Source organism: Colletotrichum abscissum (assembly GCF_030869225.1).
Source record: "Colletotrichum abscissum strain IMI 504890 chromosome Unknown Scaffold_5.1, whole genome shotgun sequence".
Lineage (NCBI taxonomy): Eukaryota > Fungi > Ascomycota > Sordariomycetes > Glomerellales > Glomerellaceae > Colletotrichum > Colletotrichum abscissum.
In genome coordinates, this window is record NW_026850431.1 from 1,426,804 (window position 1) to 1,446,467 (window position 19,664).

Sequence of the window (19,664 nt, forward strand, 5' to 3'; positions counted from 1 at the left end):
AGCTTTTGCCTGCGCAGATTGCAAACTCTCCTGCGACCCGGCCATTTGCTGCTACCCCCTTCAGCCTCATCAGCAACACAACGACCATTACTGATGCGCGCCGCCATCGTCGATCGCCCACTTGCATCTTCAAGTGACATGAAGCAACCCTGCCCATAATTCAAAATGTCCGACGCAGACTTCGAGACTGTCCGGAAGCTCCAGGCGGAGCGCAACGCTGCCGCCGCTGCGAAGAAGGGTTCGACCACTTTCGACCCGAACAATCAACGTGCCGACGCTGGCACCAAGCAGAAACTCACTGATAGCTTCGACACCGATCTGTACGATCGAAATGGCGTCGACAAGTTTGCCGGATACAACACGTCCATCCCGGCCGGCGATGACGATGACGACGAGATGGAAGGCACCGACAACACGCGCCGTCTCGTCGGCCAGTACACGGCATCGCGTGAAATGATTGACGAGTTTGCACGCGGCGATGGCGTCGAAGAGGATGACCCCTTGGCTGGCCGGGGCGAGAAGAGCAACAGGATTACCGATCGCGAGACAGACTACCAGAAGCGCCGATTCGATCGCGGTCTCTCCCCTTCCCGAACCGATGCCTTCGCCAACGGAGACAACAAAAACGGCGACAGCTACCGCGAGATCATGCAGCGGAGAGAGCTTGAAAGAGAGGAGGAACGCGTTGCAAGGGAGATCCAGGCCAAGGCCGCGAGGGGTCCCGAGGAAGACGGCAACATCGCCCCAGCAACTCTGAGGGACGACGATAAGGAAAACGCGGAAGCTGGCTCTACCGATGCTGTCTCTTCTGGAAGGAAGCGTAAGAAAAGGTGGGATGTCGCGACCACGACAGCTGACGAGGAAGCTGCTCAGCCATCTGAGCCCGCCAAATCGAAGCGCTCGCGTTGGGACCAGGCCCCCTCTCTGGAGCCTGCAGATGCACCAAAGAAACGGTCAAGGTGGGATCAGGCCCCTTCAGCCACTCCAATGGGTAACCAGGGTCTCGCCACGCCAATGCACCCGTCACAGGCGGGAAGCGCAGCCTTGCCTACGACTTTCGGTACCGATATCTCAGGACGCAACGCGCCCATTAGCGACGAAGAGTTGGACGCGCTTCTCCCCGGCGAGGAACAGGGATACAAGATTCTCGAGCCACCGCCAGGATACGCTCCCATTCGCGCGCCTGCTCATAAGCTCATGGCTACGCCAGCACCGCAGACTGGGTTCATGATGCAGGACCCTGACGCCGTTAGATTGAGCGGAAAGCCTGTGCCGGCAGAAATTCCCGGCATTGGTGACCTGCAGTTCTTCAAGGCCGAGGATATGGCGTACTTCGGTAAGCTGACCGATGGTTCTGACGAGAACAGCTTGAGCGTGGACGAAATGAAGGAGAGGAAGATCATGAGGCTGCTCTTGAAAGTCAAGAATGGTACTCCACCAATGCGTAAAACTGCTCTGAGACAGCTCACCGACAATGCCAGGCAGTTTGGAGCCGGTCCGCTCTTCGACCAGATTCTTCCCCTGCTCATGGAGAAGACTTTGGAAGACCAGGAGCGTCATTTGCTTGTCAAGGTCATCGATCGTATTCTCTACAAGCTCGATGACTTGGTGCGGCCATATGTGCACAAGATTTTGGTCGTTATCGAGCCGCTGCTCATCGATCAAGACTACTACGCCAGAGTCGAAGGTCGTGAGATCATTTCCAACCTCAGTAAAGCGGCTGGTCTGGCCACTATGATCAGCACGATGAGACCAGACATCGACCATGTCGACGAGTACGTGCGAAACACCACCGCAAGAGCTTTCGCCGTTGTGGCGTCCGCCCTCGGTATTCCGGCCCTGCTGCCTTTCCTTCGGGCAGTGTGTCGCAGCAAGAAGTCATGGCAAGCCCGCCATACTGGTGTCAAGATTGTGCAGCAAATTCCTATCCTAATGGGCTGCGCCGTCCTTCCGCACCTCAAGGGCTTGGTCGACTGCATCGGGCCCAACCTGAACGACGAGCAGACCAAGGTCAGGACAGTCACCAGCTTGGCTATTGCCGCGCTTGCCGAAGCTTCAAACCCCTACGGTATTGAGAGCTTCGACGATATCCTCAACCCGCTGTGGACTGGAGCTCGCAAGCAAAGAGGCAAGGGTTTGGCTGGTTTCCTCAAGGCCGTCGGTTTCATCATCCCGCTCATGGATGAGGAATATGCCAACTACTATACCAGTCAGATTATGGAGATTCTCCTTCGCGAGTTTTCTTCCCCAGACGAGGAGATGAAGAAGGTTGTCCTGAAGGTTGTGTCTCAGTGCGCTGGTACTGATGGTGTTACCGCAGGCTACCTTAAGGAGCATGTCCTGGACGAGTTTTTCAAGAGCTTCTGGGTGAGGAGAATGGCTTTGGACAAGCGCAACTACAGACAGGTTGTCGAAACCACCGTCGATATTGGCCAAAAGGTCGGCGTCAGCGAAATCCTGGAACGAATCGTAGTGAACCTCAAGGACGAGAGTGAGGCCTACAGGAAAATGACTGTCGAGACAGTGGAGAAGATTGTCGCTAGTTTGGGCGCAGCAGACATCGGCGAGCGTCTTGAGGAGCGCTTGATCGATGGTATCCTACACTCGTTCCAGGAACAGAGCGTGGAAGACATTGTCATGCTCAACGGTTTCGGCTCCGTCGTCAACGCCCTGGGATCGCGCTGCAAGCCATACCTGCCCCAGATCGTCAGTACCATCCTCTGGCGATTGAACAACAAGTCAGCAACAGTACGGCAGCAAGCAGCCGACCTCATCTCACGCATTGCTATGGTCATGAAGCAATGCGGAGAGGACGCTTTGATGGGCAAGTTGGGTATCGTCCTTTATGAATACCTGGGTGAGGAGTATCCCGAGGTTCTTGGTTCCATCTTGGGAGCTCTGAGGTCGATCGTCACGGTTGTCGGTATTACACAGATGCAACCTCCTATCAAGGACTTGCTGCCAAGACTCACCCCTATCCTGCGCAACCGACACGAAAAGGTCCAAGAAAACACCATCGACCTGGTCGGTCGTATCGCCGATCGCGGCCCCGAGAGTGTGAACGCCCGCGAGTGGATGCGTATCTGCTTCGAGCTCCTCGACATGCTGAAGGCACACAAGAAGGGCATCCGTCGTGCCGCCAACAACACTTTTGGTTTCATCGCTAAGGCCATCGGTCCCCAGGATGTGCTCGCCACGCTGCTGAACAATCTTCGCGTGCAGGAGCGTCAGTCCCGTGTCAACACAGCTGTTGCCATTGGTATCGTTGCTGAGACTTGCGCCCCCTTCACTGTTCTTCCCGCCCTTATGAACGAGTACCGCGTTCCCGAGCTCAACGTACAAAACGGTGTGCTCAAATCCCTCTCTTTCCTATTTGAGTACATTGGCGAGATGGCCAAAGACTACGTCTATGCTGTCACCCCTCTGCTCGAGGATGCTCTCATCGACCGCGACCAAGTCCATCGACAGACGGCCGCATCTGTCGTCAAGCATATCGCGCTTGGCGTTGTCGGCCTTGGATGCGAGGACGCAATGGTTCATCTTCTCAACCTCCTATATCCCAACCTCTTCGAAACGAGTCCTCACGTCATTGACCGTATCATCGAGGCCATCGAAGCCATCCGCATGGCGGTTGGCCCTGGCGTCGTTCTCAACTATGTATGGGCAGGCCTGTTCCATCCTGCGCGCAAGGTACGGCAGCCTTATTGGCGGCTGTATAACGACGCGTACGTCCAGGGTGCCGATGCCATGGTACCATACTATCCCAACCTGGACGAGGAAAAGGTTGACAGGTCAGAGCTTGCAATCATGCTCTAAGTTTAGGAAGAACACGGGAAGGGAGGGATATCAGAGGCAAGCGGGGCATAAGGTTCAACGGGTTTCCAGGGTTTGATTTTCTTCTACGATATCCAAGAAGGGATGTGTTCTTTTTTTTCCGGGCCCGCACAGGCTCTAGGGGAGTGTGTTCCGAGAGCGAGCGAGCGAACGGACGGGCCGCGGGGGTGAGGCTCTGATCCGGGCTTAGGGGAAGGAAGAAGGAAGAAGCAGAAGAAGAGCAAGAGACTTGTAGCGCGTGTTCGACGGGCGCAGGGTAGGCAGCCATTGTACTTGAGTCATAATACTCGCATCGTGTAGACTTTTCTTGTTTTTTTTTTCTTCATTTGGTGGAGCATTCAGAGCAGCCAAAAAACAAATCAGCGGCGTTATTTGATCTTAATGGGCAGAATTAAAACTCCACGATGAAAGCTCCATTTTGATTTTTGTTGTTGAGAACTTGGGATACCAGTAATAATTCCCTCCTTTTTTCTTCTACATGCTTTCTCATCTCGCTGTGCCCGCAGAAGCCCCCCCCGGGTGACCCTGAACTGGAGAAACGTGCTCGTCCGTTCGCTGTAATATGACTCGGGGCTTCCAGACGGCGGGGTGCAAATGGGGTGGGCTGTATCTCACTCGAACGGCTGTCTCCGTGAAGCTTTTCACGTCTCACGGGTTACCGGTCTGAAGGTGACGGGGATTCTTGTTCCCACTCTGTGAGAGAACTCTGCGGCTTCTGTCAGGCACGGAATGAATAGGGTCATAGTAAGCGGTGAACGATCTTCTCTAGATACAGAGTTTTTCGGCGACTGCTTCGTAGCTGGATACCTTGTTGAGCACCGACCCCCGGCCGGCTGGGGCAAATGAGGCAGAGAGTTTGTACGCGGAGGATGGACGCATGTTTACTATCTCATCCGTGTGTATGGAACCCATATGATGTGGGATCCGTACGGTATGCTAAACTATATGTTCTGACCCGCCCGTGTTGAGTGTGCCTTCATGACAAGACGTGGCGTGTTGATGATGTACGAATATACCTGACCTTGCCCTATTCACATCCTTTACCTTTCCCTCGAAATGAATGTTGTCCAAACCACCCCAGTCTCGGCACGCCGGCAGCGGGAGTCAAAGAGGCATTAGGGGACTCGGAGAGCAAGTGCCAGCAGCCAAGGCGTCTATCCGTAAGTGACTACTTACTATCCCATATTCAGATATTGGGAAACGGGCGCAATGCAAAGCAAGGACCAACATCTATCATCCACACCCCCTCAACTCACCCAATCCACCGCTCGCCGGTATTGCGGGGGCGACGAGAAGAAGAAGAGAAAGAAGCTTGGGGCCTGCCGCCCCAGAAGGGGGAAGGGGGAAGAAGCTTGAAAGCTTGACACACGATTCAGCCTCGTCTTGCCTAGCTACAATTGTATTCCGCATATCATACGGAGCTCACAAAGAAGAAGAGGAACCACATTTACACTCAAAAATCAACAATCTCCAAATGCAGTCTTCCCGGGTCATCTGGTGTATAGCGGAGAGCTGGTGGGGCGAAAGGGGGTGTGCTCTTGAGCCTTGATTGCGTATAAGTCATGTTTTGGTACAATACTGTGTATTCTAGTCATGTTCAAATCCGAGCATTGTATATCGGGAAACCCGGACCCCCCGCTTGTAGTCCCGCGGCCACGGGAGTGGGAGAGAGATTGATGAACGGGGAAAGGCACTGGAGAAAACCGAAAGGAGGCAACCTGTTTTTCGGAAAATGTCTCCTGTGATAGACCTCCGTGAGCCCACGGGGAGTCTGGGGATGGGAAGTCATCGTGAACTTTTACCCGATCCCCGCCGCGCGATTCAAAGAACCAGTCAGCCTCGGGCCCATCGGCCGCCTTGCGTCCTCAAACGCGTTGCATATAGCACAAACGTATTATCACAACAACTCCTCTAAACTGGGGAAACTCTGCAGCCCCGTTGAAAAGGTCTGAACTATGAAATCTGAACCACATCATCATCCCCGATTCCCCCGTTGTCCAGCTTGATCCAAGCAGCAGGACGTTAAAAAATAGAATTGCGTCCTAGTATACATGTCGTCCAAGGATGGCCCCGATACAAGTTTACCCAGAGGTTGAAGAGGATTTCGAAAACGCCGATGCATCTGCCTTTCCACTTCCGCCCAGCGAATGGATTAGATGGATGGCCTTGCTACCGTCAGGCACAGCTCACGTGTTCCTCATTGCGTCGGCGGATGGTTAAAAATAAGCATCCCACATATTAGTCGAAAGGAAGAGGAGAAAAGTTTTACAGACATGATCCCTTCCCACCTCCGTACGGGGGAGAGCTTGGCTCCGTGCCGCAGGAACAGCCGGGCGAAAGGATACCTTGTTCGGTTAGCAAAATGAACCACTTATTCAAGCTTCCCACCTTGAAGGAAAAAAGTTGCAAGTCCCTGGCGCTCTCACGTCAATATCGTAAGTCAAGATTCAAGTGTCGTCGCCGTCTGTCATTGTCGTCGACGCCGCGATCAGCAGTACCACCGTACCTATCTTGTGGGTCAGGGGGCAGCATATCGCCGTCCCCTTCTCCCCTCTTTTGTGTTGTTTGAGATGTCGACGGAATGCAACTCACTCAGGGGCAGGGCTGGTTTGGTTGGTCGGTTGGCACGCTCGGTTGGCGGTGGGCTGGCAGGCTGCGGGTTGCGCTCCTGATGTTGCTGTCGGTACCACGCTGCCCTTTATTAGCTTGTTGTTCTTCTGTTCCCTCCCCCCTTCCCCTTCGCTGTATGGTACAGTTCCCGTGGGGAATGAAAACCCCTCCTGTCGAAAAATGCGAGATTCAGGTGAGCCAACGCGGGTAGATTGTCGAATGTTGTAGTGTAAAATATGGACGGAAACGGGATCAAGGTCTCGTTTCGAGTGCAAAGAGCCTCAATTCCTGAGTTCGCCAACCCCATCGCAACCGGTTCGCTGTGTCAAGTCGCTAGGCCTGGTGGCGCTGCGACTGCAAGAGGCGATATCGGAAAGTGAATTACGGTTCTTGGTCTCTGCCGTGGGCTTGCTCTTGCTCGGATATGCAAACCCCCGAAAGTGCCCACAACGCAGTGTAATCCGCACAAGCGAGCGGCTTTCCTGGCTCCTGAGACATTCCGTTGTTTTCGTCCAGCGGTTTGCGGACATCCGCGCCGTCTCACACTCGGCTCACTACCAAAAGGCGCCCCATCTTTGCTTCCTTTTTCTCCAGACCGCGTCTACGTGTGTTCTCAAGCCTCACTGGCAAAGGAAACGGTCGCGACGGCGTCAGCGTTGCCTCTCGCGCAAAGGGACACTGCGGGGGATCTGCGCGCCTGCGTCAACTGGGTAAACTGAGTTGAGGCTAGACGGCCATAGTCTGGGCTGACTTGAGGCGTTCCTAGTGTAATAATCGCCCTTCCACAGTGCTTGGACCAACCACTTCAGTCCCCCAAACTCCATATTGGTGTTCCTCTTGAGCAACGATCGACATTTCACCCCCGGGAATTTTTTCAAGTCCCGCGGCGCCGTCTTCATCTCTAGATAACGTGGATAACGACCGAGACTAAAACAGTAAGCACTGTCTCGGTGAGCTCGGCCAAATTCACTGGCAGGACAGGGGCTCTTTGCAGGAGGAATGGGCGAATCTTGAGGCGGGCATAGCGGGACTCTATATGGAAAGACATGTTCGAGACAGCCACAGCGGAAAGCCGATGAGACTCGGATTCCCTAGGCAATCTTGCCTCATTTACATGCCGCCTCTATCGAAGCACTAGACCAAGGGAATGGAAGGCAAGGCGTGTTTAAGGTATGCGGTACGCATTCAACCAGACCACTGCGCCATGTCTCATCTGATTAGAAAAGAGTCGTCACAGATACAGATACTGAGGTCGTAGTGCCGACGCGCCGTTGTGAACTTTCGATCCAAGGGGGAGGGGAGGGGGGAAGTGGCGGTTTTCAGGACCTATCCGAGAATGGGCATGCTCACAAGCAACAGCATGGTTTCGACCGTGTTCGACAGCACAGAAGAAGACATATCGTTAGCTGGCGTTTCGTCCCTAAATCATATCGGCATCGTCCTCGTGTCGTCTCATGTGCGAGATCTCCATGATCGTCATAGATCATCGTTGTCATCGTGCTGTCGTCCCTTCTCCCACGAGGATTCAACATCGCCCGAAAGCTTCCCCAGACTGCTCCACCCCATTTTGTTTACCAAGCCGCAAGAAGCAGGCACTGCTGCACTGGCAGGCAGGCCGCCAGCGTGCTCCGTGACCATTCAAATTCGGTGAAGGCAGCGGCGGATTTACCGCGGGATTGCTGATTAGTGCATATGCAAATGCTCAGCAGGCACTTCTGGGAACAAAGTTTGCGCCAAAAGCGCAGGGCTGCGCAAGGCGCAGGTTGGCGCATTGGAATACTTTGGTCAGCGCATTCCACTAGCAAACGGTTTGGCGCCGGGGGACGTTCGGAACGACGGAGTAAGTTCTCGCAAGCTTGCAAGTTGCAGGGAAGATGACGGAGCAACTGTGCCGTCTCCATGACTGAGCGAGTAAGTCAAGCTTGGCAGGCCATGACTGTTGAGTGGTGTTGAGAGTGACTCGAACAGCACCTGACAGCTACGGAGGCACGGAGGTATCTGTATAGCAAGGACGAGAGGGATGGCAGGATATTGTGAGTTTCCTGCTGAATCCCAGATCTGAAGCATCTGTAAGGGAGGATGAGTGTGGACAGGGAAGGTATGGAGGGAGCGTTGGCGCGGGGGTTGCGCGTCGTTGTGTTGGGAAGGCCTTGTCCGAATCAAATTTGTGTCTGGAAAGCCTCATCCTCAAGGACCGACCCGGAAAACAAGAGTGGCAAACCGCAACAGCTGTGTGCGATAACGCCGGGCACGGGGCTGGCTGCGCAGGCCGGTGCATCCGCAAATGCAAATGTGAAGGCGGAAGTGCGTTTCGGTCGATATCTCTCGAATGGCAGTCGAAAAGTTGTTACGGGGATGATCTGAATTGCTGGGACGAAACAATTCCGGGGAAAGAAAAGTTAATAAACTCGCGGTACACAAGCTGGGGCGTTCCTATTCGGTATGCATCCTGCTTTCCATTTTACTCAAGGTGAGAAAGAGGGGGGTATCCGTACTTTTGTTACTTTTGTAGGTACCTTGCATGGAGATGACCTGAGTAGGTATGCATACCTACGTGCCTGCCTGTGCACATATCAGACGGAAGGTGGAATCGGTGGAAGGTTGAAAGGGTGATGTAGCACGGTAGATAATTAATTGGGAAAAGGGGAAAGATCGCAAGGTGACCTCTTGCTGTTTCGGAATAAGAGGTAGGCGAAAGCAGGCTCGCAAGGGGCGTTTACGTCATTGAGTGTTTCGAAACATATCCCACGATGCCCCTTCCACGCTCGGTTTCCCCCATGTTTGGGGGCGTGAAGATGCGGCAAGCACAGCCAGCCCTACCGAGTACCGAGAGCTCCGTACGCATACACCTGCCTCGACATCAAATGTCTATGTACGCTAAGAGGTGTCAGATGTCTGGTACCAAGGGAAGAAGCGTGCCTTATTCAATGCTTTGCCTACGCAGTAAGGTAGGTACGGATACCTGCCTTCAGAATAGAATATAGCTGCCCTGATTTCACGGTAAGGAAGGAAGCAATTGAGAATGAAATCACCCGACTGGAATGAGTGCACAACTGTTCAGGGCAGCCGCCCGGAAGCCTCGCCTTCCTCTCCCGCCTTACCTTACCTTAGGTAATTAATTAGGAACCATCTCGACAACATCCGTCCGATTTTGACAACGCTGACCTCATGTCATCCAACCTCACCACTGAGAAAGCGAAAGACCACATTTGCCTTTCTTAACGCCAACGTCTGTCTCCTACCAGGTCAAACCCAAACCCTCACCCCTCAGCGCGAGTCGACCACATCGGATCAAGATTACATGACTATGTCCTGTCAACAATACCCTGCCTTTCGAGTTCCATCCACAACAAGTCTGAGCAATGATGGCATCCACACGCTCACCATGTACTTCATCGTCGATGCTGTCCAGCGCTGACTTCACTTTCTTGTTCCCCTCCGAAGTTCCTCGTTCGCGGCTTTGACCAAGGTGGACATTTCCTTCGAACTATCTCCTTTCTCGGCGCTAGTCAGTCCACATCGCCTTGACCTCAGCATGACGCCGCCGCCTAGTAGCTCCATGCTATTCTGTTCTTGTCCTGACCGATTCGCACCGTTACTCGCGTGCTGGCACAAGGCTTGCCGGCTCCAGCAATCCCGCCATTAGAAGATGCAGCTACATGGCTCGCGGCCCTGCCTCTTTGGCCTCTGCCATGGCATTTGGGCTTTGGCCTTTCCCTCTGCTCTTACGGCCATGTCCTTCCATGGCATTAAACTGGAGCTACGGGATCAACACGAACATTCCGATGCTGCCAGGGAGACGTTCGTCCCGTCTCGGTAGGCGTTGCTCAGGGCGTTTGGCTGTCAGCCACAAGTCGTCTGCAACAGGATACGCGCGTCACCTGTCATTCGCTCCACCATCTTCAGAAGCCGAGAAGCTCACACAACATACAACCGAGCTTCCGACGTTGACTACAACACGTCTGAAGGCCTCTCGGTTTTGCCTTTCCCCCCTTTTTTCAGGAACGGACCACGGGTAGCACACCGCCGAACACGAGAGAGACATGACAGGATGGGACGGGATCAATCGCTCCATCTCTCCCCGGCCTTCCATAGCTATTTCGAGCCGGCTTTCAACACTACAAAAAAAACCTTACATGATACCTGAGCGCGAGAGAGTGCTGGTAGTTCAGCGGCTCCATCTCGCATCCTGCGCATCCTGGACACGCTGGCTCTCAGACAGATGCCGCTTAGCATCGTCAAAATGGCTGCTCCATTATTTCCAATGCAACCGCACACCCGCAAAATGCGAGAACAGGAAATTTCGACTTCGAGAAACCATGTGCCAACCCACTGCTGGCCATCTATCTGGCGACGACGCTCTGATGGCCCCACATAGAAATCCAAATCAATGCCTGTTCACATGGTTATCGAATTGCATGGCTTCGAGCAGCAACATCAAGTCACCAACAGCACCTCATTTCTCAATAACAACAGCAGTATCCGTACGGATATGCAAGGCCTCCCTCCTCCCCCCACAGGTATGTCTGTAGTGTAGCAGCACGCAGGACACGCCTAGCCGCTAAAATCTTCAGCTAGGGCTTCGCTGCCGTCCCGGACCCTAGATAATCGAGCCTTGGGGAACAAGAGAAAACGACCAAGCGGCCAACGGCCAGCGCGCATCCTGTCATGTTTCTATTACCATTTCTCACCACTGGCGCGCCTCACGGCTCTTCCTCGCTCTAATTAAGCCTCCTCGATCAACTCTAGGAGCCCAGAGACAAGAAACAACACGATGGTACTCTGCGCTTCAGGCACCCCAGGCACAGGAACCTTGACAAAGTGAGGCTGGCACGGCTGGGCCGTCTGCAGGACAACAGAAAACGGTCATGATCGACATTCCCCGCTGTGGGCTGCAGAAGAGCTAGGATGATACAATGCGCTACTGTCAATTCCAGTATAGCGTCTCCATACAGTTCAATGCCAAGGGAGCTGTCTGGAGTCTCTCTGGATTGCTTGATTGCTTTGGAGAGACAAGAAGACCCGCCTTTGGGGAATCCATGTCGATTCTGAGACATTCCCTGGTCAATTCAATCAGCAAGGGGTAGGCTGCTTGATCGCTATGCTCTCCCGTCTCCTCCGCTCTCGCTCGCAGTGCACACTCAGACGGCAGCCAATGCGCACCCCTTTACATAGACGCACTCCTTTCATAACAACTATCGCCAAGGGTGCTTTTGATGAGTTTCTCGTACTCAGCTGCCGCGATGTGCCTGCACTGCCATCCATTATCGTCGAATCCCACCTGGCCTTACACTAGGCAACCCTATTCAACCCCGTCCTCGACATTGCATTTTTTCCCTCTCGAACTTTAATCCACCACCAACGTTGCACCCGAGGCGCTGTGGGTCGTGCCCTCACTATTGACCATCACCGACTTTGGCAGGTTGCAAACATCCACTCTGATTCCGCACAAGCCCGGCCGCCCGCAGCCCGCTCATCCGCTTGGACGGTAATATGACAGATTGCCTACAGATTCCGGCCGACAGAGAATGTTTCCTTCAATGCGACCCTGTCGTTGTTTTGGGAGAGAAGATCAGTCAGGTGCCGTTCCGCCGCCGGACTCTGGGCGGTGATCGGCGCCGTCATCATCTCGGGTATCTGGATCAGGTGGCACTCCACGCTCAACTGCACCTCATTGACGGCTCCATGAATTCTCCTGTGCGTTCGGCCCTACTCAATGCCGTTGACTGCCAGAAGCTTTGGGGGCCAGGCTTAATCATCCCGTGGCTCACCGAGCCGTCGCGCCGTTTTCCAATAGACTCATTGCTCGGTCAAGGGACGAGCGCGGCTTTCTCGTGTACGGAGTACGGATGGATAGCCGGCTGTCGTCGCCACCTACCATCGGGTTCTGCATGTGGAGAGGACGCGTTCGCTCCCCTTGAGCTGATGGAGCCGGGTCTCGTCGGGTTGCCTGCCATGGAAGCTTTTCCCAACCAGCATGTCCCACTCTCAACGACAAGAAATCATCATGTCGAGATCCCACTCCATCGACGAAGCCATTTCAAAAACTGCTGGATCAGCGCTGAGGTGCTTGTCAGTCTCCGCTACGTTGGCTGGTTGGCACGTTCTCAGACTTCGAAGTCTGTTCACTCACCTGGGTCCCCGGGCTCATCGGCGACCTTAACGTTGCTGCTATCAACACTTTGGGCATGGACCTCCCATGTCTAGCGTGTTTCAACTGTCTCTTTCGAGGTTACCGCCAATTGCCATCCTTTCGAATAGGGCATAGTGAGGCTTTGATTTGAGATGAACGCTGGGGGCAATCTCGAGAACCTTGTCGCAACTCTCCATGTTCCGCATATCCCATTTCGCTCATTCCGAAAACACCACCATCTGATCATCTTCTTCGGGAAAGGACCTGCAGAGTTGACCCAGCAAAGGCTGTTGAGTCCTCCAAAGACGGCTCATCCTCATCCAACAATTCCTTGTCTGTCGGCTGTTGCTGAAAGGTTTATTGGGCCAGTCTCCTAAACCGGCGTTCCATCAGGCAGGGTTGTTCCTGGCCGATCATCTGCGGAACTCTACACACTGGAGACTATCGTCCGGGGATTTTATTGCCGAAGAGAACTTTACACTTCAGGCCTGGCTCTGCCCAGGCTGCCAGGGTCTTCAGCCGACAGATGGCCTTTGAGCTGAGGACCCCACCTGCCATCTCCTAGGCCCTAGGGACCCGGGTCGTGATCCAGAAGAATTCAAAAAGAATTATCCGTTATTAAGAAGATGGGTTCTTGTTATCGGCTCCAGGGAATCCGTTTTTGGATGGGGGCCAAATGAAGCCATCTCTATTGGGCTATCACGGCAGATGTTATTTGCCACTTCTTCTTGTCTTCGGACCTTGCCACGAGATGGAAGCTCACACGAAAGTTTTGGGCAGTTCCACGGTGATTCCACTAGTACATGGACACGCGCCTCTGAACTGATATCGGGCCGCTTTTGCTTGCCGCGAAGAAGTCGTCGAAGCGCCAACCATCGTGCCAGCGCAGCCTCTGCTTAGCTTCTAAGCCTCTTCAGAACGTGGAGGTCACTTGAAGTGTTGCTGTTGACACAGGAATCTCAGTTCGGCATGTCTTTGAAACAGAGGCCAATGATGATTGGCTGCCTTGAACCGTTGCAATCAAGGAGGCAAAATGCTCATCAGGGTCCAGCTTGCGCACTAAGCACGATTAGATGACACTAGGGGATTGTGTCAGAGATTAGTCTGTTGCGGGCAATGGGCACTTCGTGACCGCTCTTCAATATCCCGTTTGCCCCGGTCTCTGCTAGGGAGGCGGAGAAACAACCGGGGTTGCAGGAACGTTCCGCACTCTCAGAGTCCTAGCTAGCGTCGCGACACCGGCCATGGGCAAAGAGCGAATCGTGAGAATAGAGCGGTTGAATTCGAGGGCGTCAAAGTGTTGGTGTGGCACTTGCAGAGGCAGCGGTCGTTGTCTGGCTGCAGCGGAAAAGCTGCTAGTGCGGCGCCACTCCCATCACCCGTCATCTCCCTGAAAAGGAACGGTGGATCATCTCCCCTGTATATCCTTGCAGATTGTGTGGATCTTGTCTCTGGTGCAATCAAGTACCGAGTTCCTCTGTTTTCCTTTTTTTTGCTTTCCCTTTTTGCCCTCTCTCTCTCTCTGCGGACACCTACGCTAATCCTGCCAACCCCTGCTATGCATCGCATTGGGGATAGAGGACATATTCCTAGGCAATGCCAACCCTCACTCGGACCTCAGGCATCGAAGATCCGGGAAGCCGCGAGACATTGCTGCCAGGCCTTGAGTGTTTACACTCCAGAGTGTGCCTCGATCTCCGTATCCCATGTTTGTTGTAAGGGACACCAACAAACTGAGAGTCAAGGGGAGTGTACGGAGTATACATCGACATGTTGAGCATACTTTTTTGTCCGGAAGGCGTTTGCGACCCATCATTTCTTGGTGATATTTATCAAGAGAGCCTTCCAGACCTTCAAATATTGCCAAGCATCTCCATCTTCGCAATAGCCCATGGTGGATGCTGTCCAAGTTGGGTATGGAATTTTCCTGAGAGATGAAAGATTCTTGGTGTGGAGAGCAATGGGGGCCTTAACGGCAGCTTCGGGTGGAGGACGGTACCCTGCAGACACGGCGAGACGGACACTTTTCCTGCTCAACACGTGAAGAAAAGAGATATTTTGGGTTATTCATCCACGGGCAATAGCTAAATCTGCGCGAGGCAGACGATGACATGTGGTGCGCTGGGAAACGTCTGGAGAAAGGGCAACATCTCCACTTGCGCCATTGTAGGATGGATGAGGGGCAGCGTTGATCGAGGGTACCCCGGATCGTTGATGTAATTGCTGGGCCGTTTGGATGCTGACAAGCAATGCCTGGCCGGCTGGATGGCCGACCATCCAATGCTGCCAGATCATGGTTTCTCGTCCTCGTCGTCCAGCATGCCGTAACTCAAACACGAGAAGGAAAGAATCCTGATTATGGAAAGGATGAAAAGAGGCACGCTACGTCAGTCAAAATCCACTGGCCTCACAGACGACACTACCACCCCCCATGCGGTTTACCTCCGTCAACCCCCGTCATACTCGACACAGGCAGATACGGATGCCCAAGGCCACATGAACCGTAGCCACCTTGGGAGGTTCACTGCCTCATCCCAAACGAGTAAGCTGGCACCCGCGTCATACATGTAACAGTATGGATATTCTGTGTGTCCTAGATGCAGCCACGGGAAATGTCATTATTGACGCGATTTCCGTACATCCATCATGGAAGGTGTTCCTTCAAATTAGAGAGCGAACAAAGTTCGTCATCAAGAACCCAGGTTCATGTTTGCATGCAAGCCATTGGAAAAACAACGTGCAATTCATCAACCAGAGATCGGTTCTTTGGGAGCGGATCATATGAGAAACGCATTCGATGGAAGAGCCAAGCACTTGACTTGAAGTAACAGTAGCTATGGCGGCAGCTTATCGGAGCTGTACGTATATACCGTTTGCTTGTTTCGTGGTTGGCAGCACCGGGTTGGTTGACTCGATGACATTGAATGCGGTCTTCGTACGCGCGACTGCCATCATTTTAATATGAGGCTCAGTGGCTTGTCTGTCACTTATTGCCGGAATTGACATTCCCACAGGAACAGTAAGGCTGGTCGCTCCCGCCCAGCCCACACGGTCAAAAGCACTTTTCTGTTTTGCTCGGCAACACACATGTGTCTTTGTTGCGTTGAATGATGATGGGTTACAGGCATGGGCCGTCATCGTAACAGAGATGCCATGATATGACGACAATGTCGAACCCTTCTGTCTTTGACCATGCATTCTTGCTGCCCAAACCCACGGTTGCGATGTGGTTCCAGCAGCATCCTCTCATTCAAGACCGCCCGCTCTCATCTTGTAGCAGGTCCCTTGTCATCTTCCCCCCTCCCCCCTCCCAGGTATGAAGTACTCCGTACTCTACATAGTACGCAGCATGCAATAATGGGCGTGGAAAGCAAAGGGATTGGTTGTACATGTGGGATGGGGCAGGACAGAACAGATCCTGGCGTGCAGTGCAAGTGCAGCTTCCCACTTCCTGGCCGTGTGACTTTCTTCCGAGTCTTGCAGGTACGTATCAGACCCAAAAGTTGACGCTTCTTTCTGCTGGCTAATTTGATCTCGAGATACGTAGTTTAAGTACTTTGCAGTGTTGAAAGCATGGGGGGAATTTATTCTTGCGTCGGCTTGCGGTCGAATCGAATTGGCGGCTCCTCTTTCCCCTCCTCATTCGCTTCCCTCCACTTCAATACTCCGTACACTACTTTAGGTACGGATACATCGACTTCCTCACTGACGAACAAACCAAGGGCACAATCCCCCCCAAAAGGGCCCCGGTGCCCCCCTTCTCTTTGCCTTGGCCCCTGCCAGTTGATGACAGCAGTGTCCGGGTGGGCACTGTGGAGGTTGTTTCAATCTTGCACACCCTTGCTCGAAACGCATCAATACATTGACGTGCCTTACGTCAGTGGTAGCCGTCGAAAGACGCCCTGGTATCCACTTGGAGGGTTAAACGCACGCCGTACCACCCTTCCTTTCCCTCTTTTTCACGTCCCCGCTTTAGTCCCCCCCCCCCCCGTCGTCAGAGAGAGCCCCTGCTCTTTCTCTCTCCAAAGTTGCTTAGGATCCGTCTGAGAGAGGTATTTCTTGGCGCTCTCATCGACATTGGCCCGTGGTTGCTTATTTTCATCGCAGGCAAAGGAAGGGTGGGAGGAGACAGACGGGCAGCAAGAAAGAACGAGAGGAAGGTATTCAGTACAGCCCTCGGGCCCACCTTTTCTGATTCTTTACGCCTTTCTCCAAGGCTTACCCCTACATTTTGCCCTTTCAAACGCCCACGCTACCTTTCGAACCCGCCCTGGTCTATCCTCTTCGCAAGGATGCCATTGATATTGTTTGAATACCAGAGGGTGGGACGCCCCCAAGCGAACGAGCGTTGAACGCAGTATCCGTATGAACGCCAGATGCGAATTTGCGTGTGTTGGAGTGGGAAAGGGACAAGAGAGAGAGGAAGACATGAGGAACCGAACCGACGACGACAACAAGAATGCGCCCACAGTCTTCATTACAACCTGACCTGGGTATCCATACGGAATACTGGTATCCGTACTTTTCCAATGGCTTTGGGAGAGACCGGAGACCTTTTCCCAGCAAATTGACGGGAGCCACTAGAGAGGAGCCAAAGCCGGCATCTCGACGCCCGTGATACGCTGCGGTTGGTCTCGTCGATGGAGTATGGACAAAATGTCACCATTGAGAGCCCTTCTCTTGGTCTGCCCTCCACTCTTTTTACTTTCATGCTCGTCTTGACACTTTCACACTTTGCCGAGTGCAGAGACCGCAGAACGCGATGCCATCACAAGGCACGCAGGCAGGCACGCTCGCACACCACCACCACTACCACCACATCCATCATTCTTTCGCTCCTTTCAGCCAGCGGGACGGCGAGTGCTGTCATCAGGCATTTAGCTTCGCAAGGAGGAGGATAGTATCAAAAAGTCGTTGGACCGGAATACATGGTCCCCTACCCCGGCCCTGGAGCCATTCCCCTCTCAGATATCGCGACATCCATCTCAGCCCAAGGGGACTTTGTGGCGACACTGGCGAGCAAGCGCCGTTCCGAGTCAAGCCATGGCAGGTCTGAATCTGGACATGATGCTGGCTGACTACGTATCCGGTATGGCGTAGATGGCACCTAGGGTCGGAGAGTCGAGTTTTGATGTATTTTGTTCCCCTTCCTCTGCTTTGGCAGAGAAAGACCCTGCATATCTCATCTCTATTCTACAGGCATTGGCGATTGATTAACTCATGGCTTGGACGTCAGGCAAGTCAGCCGTCAGAACCCACCTCCAGAGTACGGTTAACTTGGGAACAATTCTTCTTTCCCTACTTCGTACCCCTCGTCCTGACTATCCTATCCGTCCACATCCGTCATAGTCGCAGGAGAAGAAGAGAAATCATAGCGCACACACCCTTCCTCCTCAACCTTGATCAGACCCGATGCTAGTATCCGTAGCCAGCATGGGGGACTCTACAAATCTGCACTTTTGGTCTGCCTTTCGTAGTGTAGATGCGCGAGAAAGGAGAGACTGCCCACCAACTCGAACCCCCATCCCGTCCCATTCCATGCCATGGCCGCCCCTCCCATAGTCTCCGTGCCCTTGCCTCCCCATCATCAGTGGCGCTTTTTTGGCTTCTTCTGATTCTTCCTACCCCGAGGGAGGCGCAATGCGTATCCGCATGCCCTAGACGCCGTGACGCCGTACCCTATCCTACGTTACGCTGAGTCCTGACCTTAAGTTGACTAGCCCAGGTAAAGGCTAGTGATGGGCTGCTCGGATTGGAAGAGATGGGGGGAGAACAGAGCTCTTGCCCGTGGCCTGGCGCTAGAGGCGATGGCGAGCGGGAGAGACAGATACCGGCACCTTGTGGACTGGGGGGCTTTTCTCTTAATGCTGGTGCACGAATACCTACCTCACGTTGCCATACTCTGCAGCAAGGTAGGTAAGGTAGGTAGACTTGCAAAGTCTCCGTACAGTACTTTGGTAGGTGGGCGAAAGGGCAGCATATGCTCGAGCGTGCTAGCCTTGCCCAAAGTATAGACGACGTACTCGGGTACTTGGGACGGGACGTGGTCGAGGCGTCGACAGCCGCGCTTTACGTTGGTAGTTCTACCCGTCGGGCTTGGTACCTGCGTGGCGCGCACCTGACTTGGACGGTACAAGCCTGAGCCCGGCTCTTCACCTCGCAGGTTTCCGCATCTGTAGTGTGAGCGGATACCGCTTTCTCTGATGTAGGTGTACGCAGTAGGTGCCCCCTCCCAGTCTCCTCACACTGGAGAGACAGAAAGACTCTGAGAGGAGAGAGAGAGGTGTGTGTGTGTATGTGTGTGTGCACACTTTCTCCTGCCTGGCTTAGGACAGCCGGGTATCCACTTCCCATGGTCCCTGCCTGTCTCTCCCCCCTCACTCCACCCACTCCTTCTTACTCGCAAACACACCCCCTTCCCTCCCGTTGTCTTCCTTCTCTCCTTCCTTGCCCGCCCCCCCTTACCCCCGGTCGAACCCCCATCCCTCTTTCCTTACTAAACTGACCCCACCACACGTCTTCTTCCTCATCTTTCTCGCTGCCAAAAAAACTACACCCCCTCTCCATCGGTTTCCTCACCCCACCCCTTCACCTCATCGCTCCACACCAGGCACTCTAACACCAAGTAAAGCGACATCATAGCTTCATCTGCTGTCTCTCCTGCCTGACCCGGAAGCACCACAGGATGTAAAAGCGTTGTTCCCTCGCCTCCCCCATCCCTCTTTGCGAATTCTACACCTTGACCCAATTTTCTGAACGCTCATCATCAGAGAGATCATCAGCTCCATCATCCAACCTCAAGCCCAACCACGCATTACAGACAGAGCGCTCCGCCTTCTTTCCTGCTTGCCCTGTGCTTTCGGTTCGTCACAACTGAACAGAAAGAAATAGAGAGCGCATTGAGAGGCAGCAAAATCAAAAAAAGAAGCAACTGTCTGTTCCTCGACACTGCCCCCATATCTTTTTTTCTTCCACACACAAGAACGAGAAAAAGATACTGGTACCTTTTACACCAAAAAAAAGCACCACGCTACGTACACTACGTACACACACACACAACACGGGAGAGCCCCACTATTTGCGAACT

At 53.6% G+C, this 19,664-nt stretch overlaps 4 protein-coding genes across 4 annotated transcripts; all 4 read left to right on the forward strand.

Annotated features, from left to right (window-relative positions):
• Positions 1–165: 165 nt before the first annotated feature.
• On the forward strand, positions 166–3,816 carry CABS01_02984 (splicing factor 3B subunit 1; the record flags this gene model as incomplete). Its single annotated transcript, XM_060536361.1, has 1 exon — positions 166–3,816. One exon carries the CDS (start codon positions 166–168, stop codon positions 3,814–3,816), a length of 3,651 nt encoding a protein of 1,216 aa, XP_060394273.1.
• Positions 3,817–6,902: 3,086 nt separating this feature from the next.
• On the forward strand, positions 6,903–7,163 carry CABS01_02985 (uncharacterized protein; the record flags this gene model as incomplete). The annotated part of the gene is made up of 1 exon (XM_060536362.1): positions 6,903–7,163. A coding segment is annotated over one exon (261 nt), but the record flags the coding sequence as incomplete, so codon positions are not given.
• Positions 7,164–10,580: 3,417 nt separating this feature from the next.
• On the forward strand, positions 10,581–11,052 carry CABS01_02986 (uncharacterized protein; the record flags this gene model as incomplete). Its single annotated transcript, XM_060536363.1, has 2 exons — positions 10,581–10,964; positions 11,023–11,052. The coding sequence occupies 2 exons, from the start codon at positions 10,581–10,583 to the stop codon at positions 11,050–11,052; spliced, it is 414 nt and encodes a 137-aa protein (XP_060394275.1).
• Positions 11,053–11,937: 885 nt separating this feature from the next.
• Positions 11,938–12,651, forward strand: CABS01_02987 (uncharacterized protein; the record flags this gene model as incomplete). Its single annotated transcript, XM_060536364.1, has 1 exon — positions 11,938–12,651. The coding sequence occupies one exon, from the start codon at positions 11,938–11,940 to the stop codon at positions 12,649–12,651; it is 714 nt and encodes a 237-aa protein (XP_060394276.1).
• Between the last annotated feature and the right edge of the window lie 7,013 nt (positions 12,652–19,664).